The sequence below is a fragment of the Prorops nasuta genome, unplaced genomic scaffold (genome assembly GCF_024137725.1).
Source record: "Prorops nasuta isolate Cenicafe-Biocafe unplaced genomic scaffold, Cenicafe_Pnas_1.2 PNAS00001, whole genome shotgun sequence".
In the NCBI taxonomy this organism is placed as follows: domain Eukaryota; kingdom Metazoa; phylum Arthropoda; class Insecta; order Hymenoptera; family Bethylidae; genus Prorops; species Prorops nasuta.
In genome coordinates this window covers 9,564,414-9,583,495 of record NW_027116798.1, presented here as the reverse complement: position 1 = coordinate 9,583,495, position 19,082 = coordinate 9,564,414, and the positions used below count along the sequence as shown (strand labels likewise).

The following is a 19,082-nucleotide window of genomic DNA, read 5'->3' as shown; positions in this document are numbered from 1 at the left end:
ACTCATTTGTTATAATAAAACGCATTTTCTGTATTTATTACCAAATCTAATTAATTAATGGCTACATTTGACCATTTTATCAATATTACAAATCAATTTAGGAAAAGCATTTTTATTTGCTTTGAGTTTTTAGGTAAACGCAGCACCACTTCACACGGATAACACGTAAAAATGTCACGGTTAGCGGTAGTCGCTCTTCTAAAGCCAATGTTGCCTGAAGTCCAAATCACACCTATGCTCTCCAGGCATAGTTGTGTTTGTACCGCTTCCCTTTAAATTTTCTATACTGCTGCTGGCTAGCGCTTATCTTCATTTTTGTTACTAAAAGCTTGATTCTGGCATCACTGCCGTGTGGAACTATTAGTTTGCTAATAAAAGCAGAGGCTTAATTTTAAGAGATTGCAACATATAGTAAATAATATAGATACAATTGTAAAAAGAAAACAAAAATTTTATTTTACATATATTAACTTTAAATAAAATCCCACAAAGTACTGTAAAATATCTTACATGTTATATTATATATCTAATCTGTCAGCTTCTTTATTTTAATATTCATCTCAATTATCACAGTTTGATCCTCAGCGATGACACAGTAATCACATTATGGTGAATCTATTCTTTTTTTTTAATGTTCGATTCACATAGCTTCATCCTCAGCAGTGATACAGTAAACACACATTACTATAATTTAATCTGAAACAAAATCCCACAAAGTACTATAAAACATCTTACATTTTATATTATATATCTATTCTGTCATTTTCCTTATTTATTATTGTATTTACCCAAAATTGCTGACTCGTTTATTTTAATATCTGTCTCAATTAACACAGTTTAATCCTCATCAGCGATGACACAGAAACAACATTATGGTGAATCTATTCTTTTTGTTTTAATGCTCAATCCACATAGCTCCATTCTCAGCATTGACATAGTAAACACTTTACAATAATTTAGTCTGAAACAAAATCCCAAAAAGTACTATATAAAATCTTACATTTGAAATTATAAATATAATCTGTCAGCTTCTTTATTTGTATCGTATTTACCCAATGTGACTTGTTTATTTTAATATTCATCTCAATTAACACAGTTTGATCCTCAGCGATGACACAGTAACCATAATATGGTGAATCTATTCCTTTCATTTTAATGGTCAATCCACATAGCTCCATCCTCAGTAGTGACATAGTAAACACATTACTATAATTTAATCTGAAATAAAATCCCACAAAGTACCACAAAATATTTATATCTTACATTTTATATTATAAAATTTATTGTTATACTTATCTAAAATGTTAAATCCTTTATATACTTTTAAAAATTATTTTTATGTACATTTTACAAATTTCTTCACTTTATTTATTCACTTATACCATCAGTATATCAGCTGTCAGTAAGATTAAAACTGTCACTTACTCATTATTTCTTTATATTACTTTATAACTTGTGGCATGTATGTACTACGATACAATAATACTAACATTTGTCTTGGCTCACGGACCATGCATTATGTATTTTGACATATTGTCTATATTGCAGCCCCTCTACAGTCTCTACCCTCTGACGTATTTCCGCCGACCAGTAGTATCAGCAGCGACTATAGCGTAGTACCCAAAATAGTACTACGCTATAGGATATGTCGCTTTTGGGTACTACGGTAGTACCGAAAGTACTACACTTGGCAACCTTGGTCTCAGGTCCATCTAACCCCTAACGCCATCTATCGGAAGAGACCACGAAGCACGAGCGTTAAGCTTAGAATAGGGTAAAACATATATGCATTGTTGCCAGAAAGCGGAATAAAGAGAGAGCGGAGATATTTTCTCGGACCTCTCTGTCTTTCTCGCTGTTAGCTTCTAGCAGAAGAGTCGAGGCAAAATCTTTCCGTTTCGCTTTGCCGAAAATCTACCAATATTCGATGCCATTTATATTTGCAGGCCAATGCCTTTATACATGATTTTTTCAGCATATTTATTTATCAGCATTGACTTATTTAAATCAATAATAAATTAAGGAAATGCGTATTTGATATATAATAATTATTTTAACTATAATTTCATCGTTATATTTCGCTTATTTCCGTAAAATCTGCATTTCTTTAGTTTATTATTGATTATTATAAGTCAATGGCAATTTAAAAAAATTTAATCTTAAAAAAAAAAGAAAAGTACCGATCAGGAATCGAACCCGGACCCACGAATCGCCACGCGATTACCTTACCGCCTAGACCACGAGGCTTCTTCAGTGCACCGTAAACAGATAGTCTTTTTAAGGGCTTGAAATCTTCTATTGAACCATATAAATAAACGAAGAACCGACATCTTTATTCATTATTATTCTATAATAATGGTACACAAATTAAAGAATAATTATATAATGTAGATTTTCAAAAGCTTTTCCAATAACCAAGAACGGAAACTGCGAGCGTTGATTATTTATCTTCGTTCTTGGCTATTGGAAAAGCTTTTGAAAACTATTCAAAATATAATTATTCCTTAATTTGTGTACCATTATGACAGAATAATAATGAATAAAGCTGTCGGTTGCTCGTTTATTTATATGGTTTAAAAGAAGATTTCAAGCCCTTAAAAAGACTATCTGTTTACGGTGCACTGAAGAAGCCTCGTGGTCTAGGCGGTAAGGTAATCGCGTGGCGATTTGTGGGTCCGGGTTCGATTCCTGAACGGTACTTTTCTTTTTTTTTTTAAGATTAAATTTTTTTTAATGGCCATTGACTTACAATAATCAATAATAAACTAAAGAAATTCAGATTTTACGGAAATAAGCGAAATAAACGATGAAATTATAGTTAAAATAATTATTATATAACAATTACGCATTTCCTTAATTTATTATTGATTTAAATAAGTCAATGCTGATAAATAAATATGCTGAAAAAATCATGTATAAAGGCATTGGCCTGCAAATATAAATGACATCGAATATTGGTAGATTTTCGGCAAAGCGAAACGGAAAGATTTTGCCTCGACTCTTCTGCTAGAAGCTAACAGCGAGAAAGACAGAGAGGTCCGAGAAAATATCTCCGCTCTCTCTTTATTCCGCTTTCTGGCAACAATGCATATATGTTTTACCCTATTCTAAGCTTAACGCTCGTGCTTCGTGGTCTCTTCCGATAGATGGCGTTAGGGGTTAGATGGACCTGAGACACGCGTTTGCCAACACCAGCGCCGCCTACCGGTAGGGATTGCCTCGGGACCTCGCATGAGCAATCTCCCGTTTCATCTCTGCTATTGGTAACGGCCTATTATCTGTGGGTACTACGTAATATTGACCAATCAGCGCTCTCAGATTCCATCATTCCGAGTGCTATAGTCAACTAACACGAATCTCCTATGCTCCGCTGTTAGGAAAAGACCCTGTATATATATATATATATATAGTTATTTTTAAATATAAAAATTAGAAAAATATTAAATTTTATTTCCTAGGATTTTTACTGTAAGCCTTAATTTATAAAGAGAATTTATTGTAAGTACTTTTTTGTGATTTCTAAATATTAATTTAAGAAATATTTGTGACATTTATTGTATTTACTTTCTCGGTAAACATCTACCGACGCCTATCACGGTCGTCGTTAAGTTAACGATAGAATTCGGTAGCGACCGACATTTTTAACGACAATTATCGAAAACGGTACGGCGACAATTTGCAGAACGGTCTACTAATTTTTGTACTAAGAGGTTGGCAACAAACATGATATCACGAAAAATTCATAGATTGGAAACTAGAAGCTGAAGGTGCCATATTGTTTTAAGTATGTGTTAGTAATATGTGTAAATGAAGTGGGTTATGAGAGTGAACATGAATTTTTGGAGTAAAATGATTAATTGCAAATCACAACAATTATAGATAAACAAAAATGGATCAGATAAGTTATTTTATTTTACAGTTTATATATCTATTATTATATAAAATGTAAGATTTAGGGCAAATTTCTTTGTTAAAAGATTTATCAATTTTATAGGTACTCTAGTTGAGGATCACATAAAATAATTCTTCAACTTAAAGGAACGATATATAAGCCTATAAAATTAAATTCTGTATTAATTTTTTAGGTAGGTAGACAGATATTATCCTTTTAGTGCTCCTTCTGAATGTATATCATTATTGCATGATAATTTGCTTTCTTTTTCATATTTTCAGATAATTGGGCATTGCTAAAAAGAATTTGATGCTTGATGGAACAATATAGTGTCCTGAATAGAAAGAACAAGAATAAAATAATCAAATATATGAAAGTATTAAGAGGTCTAGTTGAAAAAAATTAGGACATTTTTTATATAAAAGCCCTAATTTTATATTAAAAAAGTTATTTTAAACAACACATTCTGTCTACTATGAAGCGGTGCACTCAGTACTTACAAAGACAATGGAAATTTTTTATGACGAGAAATCAATTGAACATCCTAAGTATTTATAGGTATTTTTTTTGTGTATAAAGTTTACGCCTTTACAATTTTTGTGTTTAACACATACAGGAGTTTTCTCTAACACATAGGAGATTTCGTGTTATTTGACTATAGTAAATATTACTATAGTCAAATTACTGTTTTCCATTTAATTTAAATATTAAACGTACACTGTTCAAAATTGGATCATGTACAGGTATAGTTTCTGCTTCCCTATACTATCTTGTAGCAAAAATGTTTCTCGCAAAATTGATTCATGTCCATCTCAACTACTCTATATTATCTTATAGCAAAAATTTAAAGACAACAGGAGACGAAACGCGACATTGACAAATATGAAGATGACGTTTTGGACGTAGTAAAAGTATTATCCAGAAAGCATATTATTTATGTTGGAAACGTAGGGATGTTGAAAAATGGAATGGAAAATAATGCAAATATGGTGCATATATATAATATTATTTATCAAGTATAAAAAGGAAGAGATCGGATGTAATTTTCAGCCTATAAAGAGGAAAAAGCATCAGATAAGTATCGGGAGCAGTAAATCAAAAGAAAGATTAAAGAATATTTTGCTTTGTTAAATTAATCTTTCTTCTGACTTGCTGCTCCCGATGCTTATCTGATGCTTTTTCCTCTTTATAGACTGAAAATTGCATCCGATCTCTTCCCTTTTATACTTGATAAATAATATTATATATATGCACCATAATTGTATTATTTTCCATTCCATTTTGCGACATCCCTACATTTCCAACATAAATAATATGCTTTCTGGATAATACTTTTACTACGTCCAAAACGTCATCTTCATATTTGTCAATGTCGCGTTTCGTCTGCTGTTGACGCTGTTGTCTTTAAATTTTTGCTATAAGATAGTATAGAGGAGTTGAGTTGAGACCGACGGTCTACTTTCTGGCAACACTGCACTATTGCTCAATAATAATCTTGCGTCTGAGGAGTGGCAGTAGGATAAGAGGGGCAAGGGGTTATCTAGGGAATTCTAGTGGACACCGTCAAATTTTAGATCGGCTATCCCTTTGACGTCAAAAGAGCTGTTAAAACCTAAATTAACCTGTATTTTGAAGAAATACAGAAAGATAAATATTTTTAAAAAACGAATAAAAGGAAAGAAAGAAAGGATTTTAATAAATATATAAAGAAAAAATATCAGATGAGTATTAGTTAATAGGAAATGTTAAAGTAATTGTAAATTATTAAGAAAATATACTTTGTGGTTTTTTTATATATGTTACAGGTTAAATGCTGTTTCTGATGAGTTTAAATTACAGCAAAGAAATATATATAGACCTATGAATAAAAAAGGACTAATTTATGAAGCATTTCTGTGTGGACCAGTCATTTCAATAATTATGGTTTAATTATGTTATAATAGTGATTGTGAAAGCGTTTGGTGTATATACACAAAGAAATTCTATTATAAATTAATAATTATATATAATAATGTGTTGATTCCTATTACTATAAATTAAAGCTAGTTCAATTAAAATACTCGTTCTCTTTCTTCCTTATCCAAATTCTATACATACATAGTAATTAGATATTCTCATAGAATCTATCCTTTAAACTAATTAAATTGCAACTATTTGAAATGTGCAAGTCATAACTATTTGCTTCAATTATTTGTATTATTCAATGCGAAACAAATTGCATAGAGACTCTTCAAATTTCTTATTGATCTGTCACATTCTTTCACATCTTGTGTGACATTTATTTCCCTTGTTTGTTCCTTCTTCTAGTTTTCAACATATACCAATATTTCTCTAGATATTTTCAAATACGCTGAAGTATGCTTATTCTGCTGTCTAATTGATTCTATCAATGTGAGGATGATAGGTAAGCTATTGCTCTATTAAATTTGAAGAATCTAGACACTTCACTTAATTTATTGTACTTAAATATAATGTTTGGTACTTCGTCTACATGATATCTTTTCTTTACATTTGACAGGATATTGTCCTCCAATACATTCATGTATACTGCTGAGTTAATCTTGTTTTCAGCTTCAAATAATTTTCCAACTACATATTTGGATATCCATTCCTAATATACAATACTTATTTTGTTACTCCTGATTGTTGTTGAGAATTATCTGTCTTAAATCCTTAATTTATCTAGTCGCCATATATATATTCTATTATTTTCAGATGATTGATATATCTTACTACCAATTCTGTCAACATTATAATAGGAGTAACAAAATAAATGTATTCTATATTCAAAATGTATATCCAAACACGTAGTTGAAAAACTATTCGAAGCTGAAAGCAAAATGAACTCATTAGTATACACATACCTTCTAAAGAACTTTATCTTCCCAAGTACTATGAGAACATATCTCACAAAAGAGATACCAAATTTAAATAACATCATTCAAATGCCTATTTTTCAAATTTAATTAGACAATGGTTTATCAATGATTTCAAAATTTATAAAATTTATTAGAGATCAGCAGAATCATCAGATCTGCGTGTAATAATTAATGATTGTAAAATTATTTTTATATGTTATAGACTAGAAAAAAATAGTGCGAAGGAGGCATATAAATGTCATAAAAGATAATATGTAGAAGGATGTGACATATTAATAAGAAATTTGCAAGGGCTCTATGCAATTTCTCTTACAATGAATAATAAATATCATTGAAGCAAATAGTTATGACTTGCACATTCCAAATAGTTACAATTTAATTAGTTTAAAGAATAGATTCTACGAGAATATGTAATTACTATGTATAGAATTTGGATAAGGAGGAAAGAAAAAGAATATTTTAATTGAACTAGCTTTAATTTATAGTAATAAGAATCAACACATTATTATATATAATTATTAATTTATAATAAAATTTCTTTGTGTATATACACCAAACGCTTACACATTCACTATTAGAACATTACATCATAATTATTGAAATGACTGGTCCACACAGAAATGCTTCATAAATTAGTCCTTTTTTATTTATTGGTCTATATATATTTCTTTTCTGTAATTTAAGCTCATCAGAAACAGCATTTAACCTGTAACAGAAATAAAAAAACCACAAAGTATATTTTCTTAATAATTTACAATTACTTTAACATTTCCTATTAACTAATACTCATCTGATATTTTTTCTTTATATATTTATTAAAATCCTTTCTTTCTTTCTTCTTATTTGTTTTTTAAAAATATTTATGTTTCTGTATTTCTTCAAAATACAGGTTAATTTAGCTTTTGACAGCTCTTTTGACGTCAAAGGGATAGCCGATCAAAAATTTGACGGTATCCACTAGAATTCCCTAGATAACCCCTTGCCTCCCTTATCCCCACTGCCCCTCGCCTGCCGCAAAATTATTGAGCAATAGTGTATGTATGAATACGACCGATAATTCTCTGTTTGGTGACTGGTCGGACTCAGAGATAGGACACTCAGCTACCCCCACCCTTTCTTATTTGTCACCCTAGGCTCGAAGGCAGTCTTTAGCCAACCTAAAATCCTGAGCAATATAATTGGCAGCACTGCGTAGATGGCGTTATTGCGCTTCTTTAGAATTTGATGCCCATTTGAATAATATTTTTGTTTAATCTTGTTTTTTCAGGCATTCTTTGATATATTTTTTTACTATAGTATCAAATCATTCAATAATTTGATTAAGCTATTTGATTAATTCTTATTAATTACGGTCAATTTAGGTAAAGTTTAAAAATAATCTATCAGTCTTATCGGACCCAGTCTTCTAAGTATTTATATATATACATTAAAAATTAATGTTACAGAAAATTTAAACAATTATATTGAATGTAAAAAAATCAAATAGAATACATTTTTTAAATTTACAACAATTTATGAGAAAAAATATTTTATTTCTTATATTTATCATTTATTAGCTAGCACCTATATATAATTTTTGCTATATGTTTGACGTTCAACACGCAAAATTATTGAAAATATCGCCGTCGAAGGGTGAAAAATAGACAAAAATTAACTTGTAGGTGAGAGTGGGACAAAATGATCCCATGCCGAATAAATTAAAATAATGAATTTATATTTATAGATACGATAGACAAAAGCTATAATACTTTCTATAAAAAAGTAGAAAGCATATTTTAGTGCTAACATTCTGAATTTTATGAAAAGAAAACGTGTTATTCAAGTATAATAGTCGCTTAAAGCGCAAAAAGCGTGAAAAAAGTACACTGGATCCAATCTTCTCAATAAGTCTCGTTTTTAAACTGTTTGTTGTATGAAAAATACATTCGTTGTCATTATCGTTACTACTTTTTGAGCACCGGCTGCTTCTTACAAATGAATCCACTGGGATCGTTTTGCTCAAAATGAGCTGCGCATCTTTCATCGAATCTTACAATTTTACCAAAGCCGATTTTAAATTAATTTTAAGAGGAAATAAAAGTTAATACCTATTATGATTTACCCAATTTTGCGATTTGAAAAGTATCCCCACATTTATTTCCAATATGATTCAAAAATGGCTTATCTTACAGAAAAATGATGAAAAACATATAAATGCCGCTAACAATTTTTTACATATTAAAAATAGACATTACAATATTATATTATTGTGTATTTAGAAGTTTATATTTTAATATTGATTAATGTTTAAACGAATAGTATCAATAGTTTCTATAAAACCCTCAGGGATCATTTTACCCCGAGTGATCATTTTGCCCCACTCTCCCCTAAATATTTCGAAAGCTAACGGAAAAGCATAATACCAATTCGAAGTATAAAATAAATATTTCAGGTACAATATAGCGTCAGGAAGTACTTACCATCTTCGAGTCAATAGACAGGGTGTATCAGCAATGATGCTTTTAATTTTAACCATATATTCTTGAGCATAAACTAAGTCGAAAAGTCCTGTACTATAAGGTCCGGAAAAGCATCATTGCTGAGATAAATCAATTTTAAACCGATAAATCAGGGATTTGATTCAACGGAAAAATTACTTTCATTTCACTTTCGTTGACAGTTCCCCTTAAAAAAAAAGAAATTTGTACTTCTCCGCCGATCAGTATTGTCGTACACGCATATACACACACGCACGCAACTACGCCGATTATTAATATTATCTCCTAATGTTTTACATTCCTGATCCTGATGCTGATGAAATTTATTTTCTGCCTATTTTTAAAACGATCCTCGATAGCATCCATTTGGTTGAAAAATCTGGAGAATAATACGGCGTTATTCGTAGATTAATTTTCAAGTCGCTTTATCTTTTCGGTGGAGCGGCATATGAACTGCTCTAAGATAGTCAAAACATAAGTATTTTATTATAAAAGCTATTATAAGAAATTGTATGTTTTTCTGTTTTTGGAGGTCTCAATGTTTTATCAGATAGAACAGTTTGCTGCATCATTGGAAGATCAAAATGACTCGAAAATGGATTCTCAAGTAAGGCCATAGGTCCACAAGAAATTTCAACCTAAGAGAGTGGAGAACTTGAGAGATCCCTTTAAGAATGAATTAGACATTTTTTCATTTTATGAAGGGAAAAGCCACAAAATTAAAAATCATTTTTTCTTTATGTCGTAGATTGTCCACAGTTTTTGCCTTTTTGCATAGTGTCTGCCTAAATGGACTAGCCAGTAAAATTAGCCAATTGCTAGATCAGATTCTAGTTTATAGTGACTATAAGTTGATATGGTCACCAAAAAGAAATATTTTACAATTCACCAAGCAAATCGTAATAAAGTGAAGAGAAAAACATAAGCATATACTAATTTATCTTTGAAATCTTTTCATACCTAAGAGCGTGCAAAGACTGAATAATAATCAACAGCATTAACAAAAACTTATTTTTAATTTTTTGGCTTGTCCCTTCAGAAAATGAAAAAAGGCTTATTTATTCTTAAAGGGATCCCTCAACCTCTCAATTTAGATTGAAATTTCCCGAGAAGACTATGGCCTTACTTGAAAATCTATTAACGAGTCATTTTGATCTTCCAATGATGCACACAGCAAACTGCTCTATCTGATAATACAGTAAGATTTTTAAAAAAAGAAAAAAATAAAATTTCTTATAATAGCTTTTTTAATATAATACTGATTTTCAGATGTAAAAAAAATGTGTCTGGGAATGTTGATTAATCTACAATGTTACCAGCATTAATTATGCTGCGCAACTCTATATTTTTCCAAATAGTACTTGATTAAACGTTTAAAAAAATATTGTGTTCATAGCGATGTCTGTTTTACATACTTAGATATATCAATCAAAATTGCTATGATAAAAACACGATTCTTAATGCCAATGCGACTATGGAACAATTTTCGGTTCTTTTGTTATGCTTAAAATGAAGAAGAAAGTATCATATATCTTTTAATTACAAATCATCACCCTACAAAAAAAATATTTTCCTCTTATTTCGACGTAAACAAAAGAACCGAAGATTGTTCCATGATTATATTGGCCTTAAAAATTGTTTTTTATCTGAAAATTTAAAAATAAAATGAAAAATGATGTTCACTTTGAAAAACTAAAAATTTTACTTTGATTCGATGTAAAATAAATAGATAATAGGGAAATTATTATTTCATATTTTTTTACAATAAAATTCAATTCAAGATGAGGAAATTGGCATGCCGAACATTGAAATATCTTACTTCTTCTTTTAAATATAAACATTTAAAACCTCGGAATCGTTAAAGCGTTGAATTTTCAACAATTCACAAGGGTTTTTTTAGAATTAATGAAAAATTCTACAAATTTACACTGAAGTTTATATCAAAAAGTTGTACACAGTAAACAATTTTCAAGAAAATAAAAAGTAGTTTGTTTCGGAGCTCCGTGATTTGATGAGGAATGCCCCATGTTTCAATTAGAACGTTTAATCGGAGTAATAACATTAAAGGACAACCTTTAAAATATTTTATATATTCTTTTATTGTAATCATTTAAATAAATTTATGATATGTATAATAGTTAGTTGCAATGCATTTAAACGATTTTCGGTTCTTATAATATTTTGGTATTCAGTTTTCATTAAAGCTGGCTGCTTTCACCATATTATGGCATCAAACTAAAAGCATTGGATTTTTAATTATTTTGTTACTTTAATTATATTTTTTACTGTTCATTATAGATACCATTTTGTCTCAAATAATTTTATTCATTACGTTTAACACAACTAAATTAAACGAAATTTGGTAATATTCCTATAGCGAATTATGCTATAGTCAAGTAACAAGATATCGTCCTTACTAGCCTAACGTGACCATTTTTCACCCAACGCATCAAGCACTGCTACCAACTTAAATACTGTATTTTCCTCAATTTTAACTTTTTTTAGTTGGCCAAGAATTGCCTTCGGTACTAATAATTCGAGCCTCGAGGCTTGAGTGTCCAGCCCCTGGTCGGACTGGTCCAACTGGGTCCAACTGGCAACTGCTGATGTAAGTAATATAGGTTAGGCAATGCTTTATCACATGTGGAATTACTTGCCGTAATTAAAATGTTAGTTGCTGATTGATTTTAACAATGCTGATATCCAATAAGTAGTTATCATTTTAAGTTCAGCAAGCAATCCAGCAAATAAAAAAGCATCGTCTGATTTCGGCTTTATGTAGATGTGTTCCAGAGTTAATTCTGCGGGTCCTGCGAATATCATTCTATCAATCTATCTCTTAATGTTTCATTATTGACAAAGATATAATAATACTCGCAGTACTGACAGTAAATACTGAAAAATGGCCAAAGAACGTCTGCCTTTTTCAATATACATGATTTTCTGCTCCGTCTGATTTAGCTTTCCATATGGTCTGCTCATATTTCACCTGTTTTGCTATTAATGTTACAGTAAGGTCTTCTGACTTTGGAGCAATATGACTTTGATGAGTGCCAAACAAGTCCGTGAGGCATACATAGATTTTTTTAAGTCAAAAAATCATGAATATGTACATTCCAGCTCAACTATACCACATGACGATCCTACTTTATTATTTACCAATGCAGGCATGAATCAGGTAATAAACATTAAATTGTTTTTCATGTTTTAATTGTACATTCTATCTTTATGTTCTAGTTTAAGCCAATATTTTTGGGCACTGTTGATCCAAATAGCGATATGGCTAAATGGACACGGGTTGTTAATAGTCAGAAATGTATCAGAGCAGGAGGTAAGCATAATGATTTGGATGATGTTGGAAAAGATGTCTATCATCACACATTTTTCGAAATGATGGGTAATTGGTCATTTGGAGATTATTTCAAGGTAGTACAAAATGTTTGGTTAATTTTATACTTTTGCTACCATATATATATATATATCATTATAGAAAGAAATCTGTACTTGGGCCTGGGAATTTTTAACTATTGTATTGAAATTACGTGCTGATCGTTTGTATGTAACATATTTTGGAGGCAATGAAAACTCTGGTCTAATTCCGGATGACGAATGCAAAGAGATTTGGCTGTCTCTTGGGTAAACAATGCCTCTAATTCACAAGTAAAGGACTGCTTTACATTATATTAAAGTGTTTTAATTCATTTAATCTTTAATATTTTAAGTGTTCCCCCATCTCATATATTGCCAGGAAATATGAAAGATAATTTTTGGGAGATGGGTGAAACAGGACCATGTGGCCCATGTAGTGAACTACACTATGATCGAATTGGTAACAGAGAAGCTGCTCAATTTGTTAACATGGATGATCCTGATGTTTTGGAGATATGGAATTTAGTTTTCATACAGTATAACAGGTTAACTGCACTTAAATTCAATGTAACCGATCCTGTTCTAGATATGCAAGAACCAATAAGGATATGAGATTGCGAGTTAAATGCAGTGTCCTCATTGGCCATTGTAAATTCAGTACAGGATTTAGCAGTGAACCAAATAACTTATGTATCTCTTTAGTTGAATGAATATGCATTGCATTACAGGGAATCGGATGGAAGTTTGAGAGCTTTGCCGAAAAAGCATATCGATTGTGGGCTTGGTTTGGAGAGATTAGTTTCAGTTATCCAAAATAAACGTTCCAATTATGATACAGACTTGTTTGTACCATTATTCCACGCCATTGAATTAGGCGCTGGAGTCGCAGCATACCAAGGTAGAGTAGGAGCAGATGACAAAGATGGCATTGATATGGCCTACAGAGTTCTTGCGGATCATGCGCGAACTCTTACTATTGCACTTGCGGATGGAGGAATGCCTGACAATACTGGCAGAGGGTGAAGAAAATCTTTCTTAGTAAAGCACAAACTATAGAATAATTATACCTAACTGCAGATATATAATTCGTTATTCTTTTTTATCATCTAGATATGTTTTAAGACGAATTTTGAGACGCGCCGTGCGTTATGCTACGGAGAAATTGAATGCTAAACCGGGTTTTTTCGCAAGTTTGGTGAATGTGGTGGTAGATATTCTAGGTAAATTTTTCGATACATGTTTGCATTAAAGGCTCCGCAGAACGGAATATTTAAGAAACAACATTAAACAAGAATATTATTGGTTTATAATACATTGTTAACCTAGGGGAAAATTGAGCAATTTCCAATGAGGTGCGAAGTTGGAATGCACGAGGCGAAAAATATTAATGAAGCCGAGTACATTGAAACTTCATACAGTATCGAAGTTGATCCTTTTCCGTGGTTAACCTTTAGACTGCCGGTGCTTTTTCCATGTATATTTTTAAATAGGTTCTACCACATCATTTTACTTATTAACAATATATTCATGGGGAAATTATAACGAAGGTTTAGCGGCACTTCAGTGGTGCTCGGCAGTCTAAAGGTTAACATTATCATTCATGTTTTGACGGGGTGAAAATAATTTACTTTTTCCTCACTCAGTTCTTTCGTGGGCTACTTTTCTTCTCGCTAGACTTACTTTCCCTCTGTTAGCATAAAATTATTTTCATCTCTCAAAACATATAAAAAGCTCTACTTTTACCTCAGGTGTTATAACAAATAATTACATCTACAAATTCGACAAATTATATTCTTAAGTTTAATATTCATCCTCATATTTTTCATTGTGTGGAGACCTGCAGTATGAGCTTACAAATATATCAGTAACATATTTGTTCGATTATGTGTTTTTAGGGGACATTTTTCCTGAAATCGTTAAAGATCCACAGCATATAATTGATGTAATTAACGAGGAAGAATCACAATTCTTGAAAACTTTGTCTAGGGGACGTAATCTTTTGAATCGTGCTATATCGAAACTAGGTGCATCCAACATAGTTCCGGGTGATGTAGCATGGCGTTTATACGATACTTATGGTTTTCCCGTTGATTTGACACAGCTTATGATTGAAGAGAAAAACTTAAAGATCGACATGGGTGGCTACGAAGAGGCGAAGAAACATGCCCAAGCAAGCAGAATTATTATTGCAATACACCAGTTATGAATTAATGATTAATATATAATAGTTTTTTTTTAGATTTTATCGCAACACAAAGCCGGAGGAACAGACGATCAAATCAATTTGGACATTCACGCTATAACCGAACTGCAAAGTATGGGTATTAAACCAACGGACGATTCACAAAAATATAATTATTATATGATGAAATCATCTGATTTATACAAGGAATACGAGTTTAAAACATGCACCAGTAAAATAATTGCTTTGAGGCACGCAAAACAATTTGTTGATCAAGTTTTGTATGGGCAACAAGTCGGTATATTATTGAACCAAACCAATTTTTATGCTGAGCAGGGGGGTCAAATTTTTGATGAAGGATTTCTTACCAGGATTGATGACGAGGTATGCATTTTATACGAGACACGGCTTCAGAATTTGTTTCCACTTTATTTGTATAAATGTAAAATAGGTTAATACAAAATTTCTTTCACACAGGACATGGAAATTCGAATAACAAATGTACAAGTGAGAGCAGGCTATGTGTTACACATAGGAACTGTAGGAGGAGGAACACTGAAGAAGGGTGATAAGGTCAATTTGAACATCGATACGACTAGAAGGCGTTTTTTAATGAGTAATCACACCGCTACCCACATTCTTAATTATGCGCTTAGGAATGTACTAGGAAGCGAGGTAGATCAAAAGGGTTCTCTAGTCATGCCCGATAAATTACGCTTTGATTTTACAAATAAAGGTATCGCATTACGTTAAAAGTTATTCCAGAATTTACGGAAAAATGAAAGGTGAGCCAAACTTCTTGTAAATTTAGGGGCCATGACAACTCAACAGGTGAAAGATGTGGAAGCAGTAGCATCCGCAATGGTACGGAATAACAAACAGATATACGCAAAGGAAAGCAAACTAGCTTTGGCAAAAACGATTCGAGGTCTACGGGCAATGTTTGAGGAGACTTATCCAGATCCAGTAAGGGTAGTCAGTATAGGTATACCAGTCGAAGATTTAGAAAAGAATCCTCTGGATGAAGCAGCGACAAAAACTAGCGTAGAATTTTGCGGTGGAACGTAAGAATCTTTTGCCTGTATTATCACTAAAACCTTAATCGATACGAACGTTTTTGTAGGCATTTAAATTATACTGGACATATAGGAGATTTTGTAATAGTTAGTGAAGAAGCTATAGCAAAGGGTATTCGCCGGATAATGTCTCTTACCGGTCCAGAAGCATCAAAAGCTCTTAATAGAGCAACTTTATTACAAAACCAAGTAAACGAAATTCGTATGTCTGTTAATGCTGACAAGATAGGAGCTCATTCAAAGTTGCATACAAAAAAAATAGTTGAGCTTATCGAAGACATCTCTCAAGCCATTATTCCTAGCTGGAGGAAGGTAATGCATTAAAGGCGTACATACATAGCGCGTAATGTTTGGCGTGACGTGCTCTGATTGTGGTAACTAATGAGTGGAACACATTTCGACTGCCAATTGGGTTATGTTCTGACTAGCCACACAGTGCGCGTGGCACGTCACTCCAAGCGTCATGTAATTCCGCCTTAATACGTATAGTATAGAATATTAGATCATTCCTCTATACATGGTACACTCCGGGAAATATATTCTGTACAACTTATAACCAAATGTTTTAAAAGGCCGTGCTTCAATAGCGGTCAACACTTTTCCACATCACGCTGGTTACCTGGTCTAGCACCGAGTCCCGAGCAATAAACCGAGAACAATCGAAGAACCCTAATATACCTGATACTCTAATCACTAATCCAAAATTACAATTTTTATATTTTCAATCAAACAGATTTGAAATTATTATGAATACATTGCTTGTATTTTTAACATGAAAATGAATCCAAACATGACGTTATTTGGACTATTATTTCTGTATTAGTTATATCTTGCATCTCTCATTTTATTAAAATTGTTAAAAATCAAATTTATTTTATTCCAATATGTCTATAAATAATCCAAATAAGCATAAAATAACCCGTAGCAGAATCCTAATAAAAACATTGAAATTTTTAATTTTATGAGATGATAAACATTTTTCTTTTTGAAAATAATATTTTAAAATATTTACATTTATTTGTCAATTATATCTTAATATAAAATTTATATTTGTTAATTTTTTAATAATATGTTTATGTCCTTTCCAATATTTTGGAGATTTATTTTAACTTAACGCATAACGAAGATATATAGTAAAATTGAATTTTTATTAGAATTTATAGATAATAAAGTAGCAACTTCAAGGTATAACTAAAAGAAATAATTGTTCGATGAATGTCATATTTGGACTTACTTTTATGTTAAAAATACAAGGAATGCATTCATAATAATTTCAAATATGTTTGATTAAAAATACAAAAATAGTAATTTTAGATTAGTGATTAGAGTATTAGGTACATTAGGGTTCTTCGATTGTTCCCGATTTATTGCTCGGGACCCTCAGGACTCGGTGCTAGACCAGGTAAGCAGCGTGATGTGGAAAAGTGTTGACCGCTATTGAAGTACGGCCTTTTAAAAGATTTAATTATAAGTTGGACAGATTATATTTCCCGGAGTGTACAAATGTATATAATTTATGTCTAGAAAGTACATAGTGAAGTTAATTGAATTTCAAGAAAAACAAAAATATATTTACCACATAGTGTACTGACTACAATGGGATATTTACTGCCAGCACAGCGATCATTCTATCACTACTTACTACATGTTAATTGACAAAAGTAGTATGATGCTCTACCAGTACTGGCAATAATTTCGCGGAAGCAACTTGTGTTACTTATTGATATAGCATTATTTTTCTAATCTTTCTTTTTATATGCAACAGGACGAGATGCGTGATATATTGAAAGTACTGAAAAAATCAATCGATGACAAAGAGCGTATAGCCAAAGCTGCAATAGCTAATTTAGTGATTGAGGCCGTTGAAGAGAAAATTAAAGCTAATATTGGAATTCCAGTATTAGTGGAAGTACTAAAAGCTTATAACAATACAAAAGCTTTGGATTACGCCTTGAAGAGAGTTAGACTTATATCCCCTGAGACCAGTGCTTTAGTTATCAGCGAGGACCAGGATTCTAAGAAAATCTTTGTTTTAGCTTCTGTTCCCAAAGTAAATTCGTTTCTTTGATATTTTATGCATACATTAATTAAAATAACAAGGTAGCATGATTTCGCAGATTGCAATAGTCAAAGGTCTAAAAGCAAACGAATGGATTCAAGAAATTACTAGTCTGATAAATGGAAAAGGAGGTGGTAAAGCGGAATCGGCTCAAGCATCAGGGAATAATATTTCATCATTAAATAATATCATTAAGAGAGCTGAACTTTTTGCCAAAGCCAAGCTTGGAATATCAAGTAATACTTGTAAAAGTCAATTTAATTTAAATTCGATGTCATGCAATGTATTTTATATTTTTAATTATTATAAAATGATTTTGTTTGAATATTTTTAGGTAAGGACGACTCTACTGTTGAATCCTAAGTGTTCTTCAACATGCAGACCCTGAAAATATTTTCATAAATTATGGAAAACTAAATTAGGAAACGTCTAACAAGTTAATGCTATATGAATTCATTGATGGAGCTCAAGTGCTAACCTCTTCTTTGTTAATGTCACTTATAAAAAGATAAATTTTATTATAAAATGGGCTAATAAAACAAATGCTATAAATATTGTGATTCTAAAAGGAAATCATTTTTCGATAGAATGGTAAAATAGTATTTTTCTTAGTAATGGCAAAGTTCAAAAGTCAGTGCAGGGGGGTGACACTGCCGTGTTAAGAAGTGGGGCCGTGATTGCAGCGCTACCTAGGAACTATGAGATTTTTTGGAGGAACTAACCGGGCTTTTCAGTCATATATAATTTCAAAGTTAAAGTTTAAAGGAAAATACTAAAAATAAATAATTACAATTATATAAAGGTTAAACAGTTTTTTATTATATAAAATAATTTTACAAAATAGATATGAAACAAACATAACAAGTTTAATATACTATTTATCATACATTATACCATAATTAAATAGTATAAAGGAAAAAATTATGAAATCATAAATTAACATACCTATACAAAACATAACGTATATATTAATAGGAGGATATACACAATTTAAAGCAAAATTATAATACAAAACAAATCACGAGAGGTGCTTTAAATCATATAGAACCTATTATTAAATAAAAGTTTACACAATTAAAATTACACTTTTCATATTAATATCAACATAATCGAACATAAGTATAAAAATATATATCTATAGATTTATA

General features: G+C 31.2%; 1 protein-coding gene and 1 long non-coding RNA gene across 4 annotated transcripts; one reads left to right on the top strand and one right to left on the bottom strand.

Moving 5' to 3' along the window:
- Positions 1–559: 559 nt before the first annotated feature.
- On the bottom strand, positions 560–1,102 carry LOC136774383 (uncharacterized). The gene is made up of 3 exons (XR_010822798.1): positions 1,053–1,102; positions 789–961; positions 560–696 (listed from the first exon to the last, which is right to left on the bottom strand). It is a non-coding gene; the product is annotated as an uncharacterized lncRNA (long non-coding RNA).
- Positions 1,103–11,797: 10,695 nt separating this feature from the next.
- On the top strand, positions 11,798–18,788 carry AlaRS (alanine--tRNA ligase, cytoplasmic). Of its 3 annotated transcripts, none has more exons than XM_066724780.1 (15): positions 11,798–11,856; positions 12,261–12,426; positions 12,486–12,674; positions 12,739–12,884; positions 12,971–13,162; positions 13,346–13,636; positions 13,728–13,837; positions 14,513–14,787; positions 14,857–15,183; positions 15,277–15,535; positions 15,611–15,863; positions 15,923–16,187; positions 17,641–17,925; positions 17,993–18,179; positions 18,269–18,788. In XM_066724780.1, exons 2-15 carry the CDS (start codon positions 12,286–12,288, stop codon positions 18,295–18,297), a joined length of 2,949 nt encoding a protein of 982 aa, XP_066580877.1. In that variant the 5' UTR covers positions 11,798–11,856; positions 12,261–12,285; the 3' UTR covers positions 18,298–18,788. The 3 variants fall into 3 exon arrangements, with proteins under 3 accessions (XP_066580877.1, XP_066580958.1, XP_066581038.1); XM_066724861.1 differs by having other exon boundaries at positions 17,993–18,170; positions 18,269–18,583; XM_066724941.1 differs by lacking the exon at positions 11,798–11,856 and having other exon boundaries at positions 12,291–12,415.
- Positions 18,789–19,082: the final 294 nt, after the last annotated feature.

Coding starts and splice junctions, on each gene's coding strand:
- AlaRS (XM_066724780.1), top strand. CDS start 12,286: ATGACTTTGATGAGTGCCAAACAAGTCCGTGAGGCATACATAGATTTT. Junction 13,163..13,345: donor GTTTTCATACAGTATAACAG/GTTAACTGCACT, acceptor ATTGCATTACAG/GGAATCGGATGGAAGTTTGA. Junction 18,180..18,268: donor TGGAATATCAAGTAATACTT/GTAAAAGTCAAT, acceptor GAATATTTTTAG/GTAAGGACGACTCTACTGTT.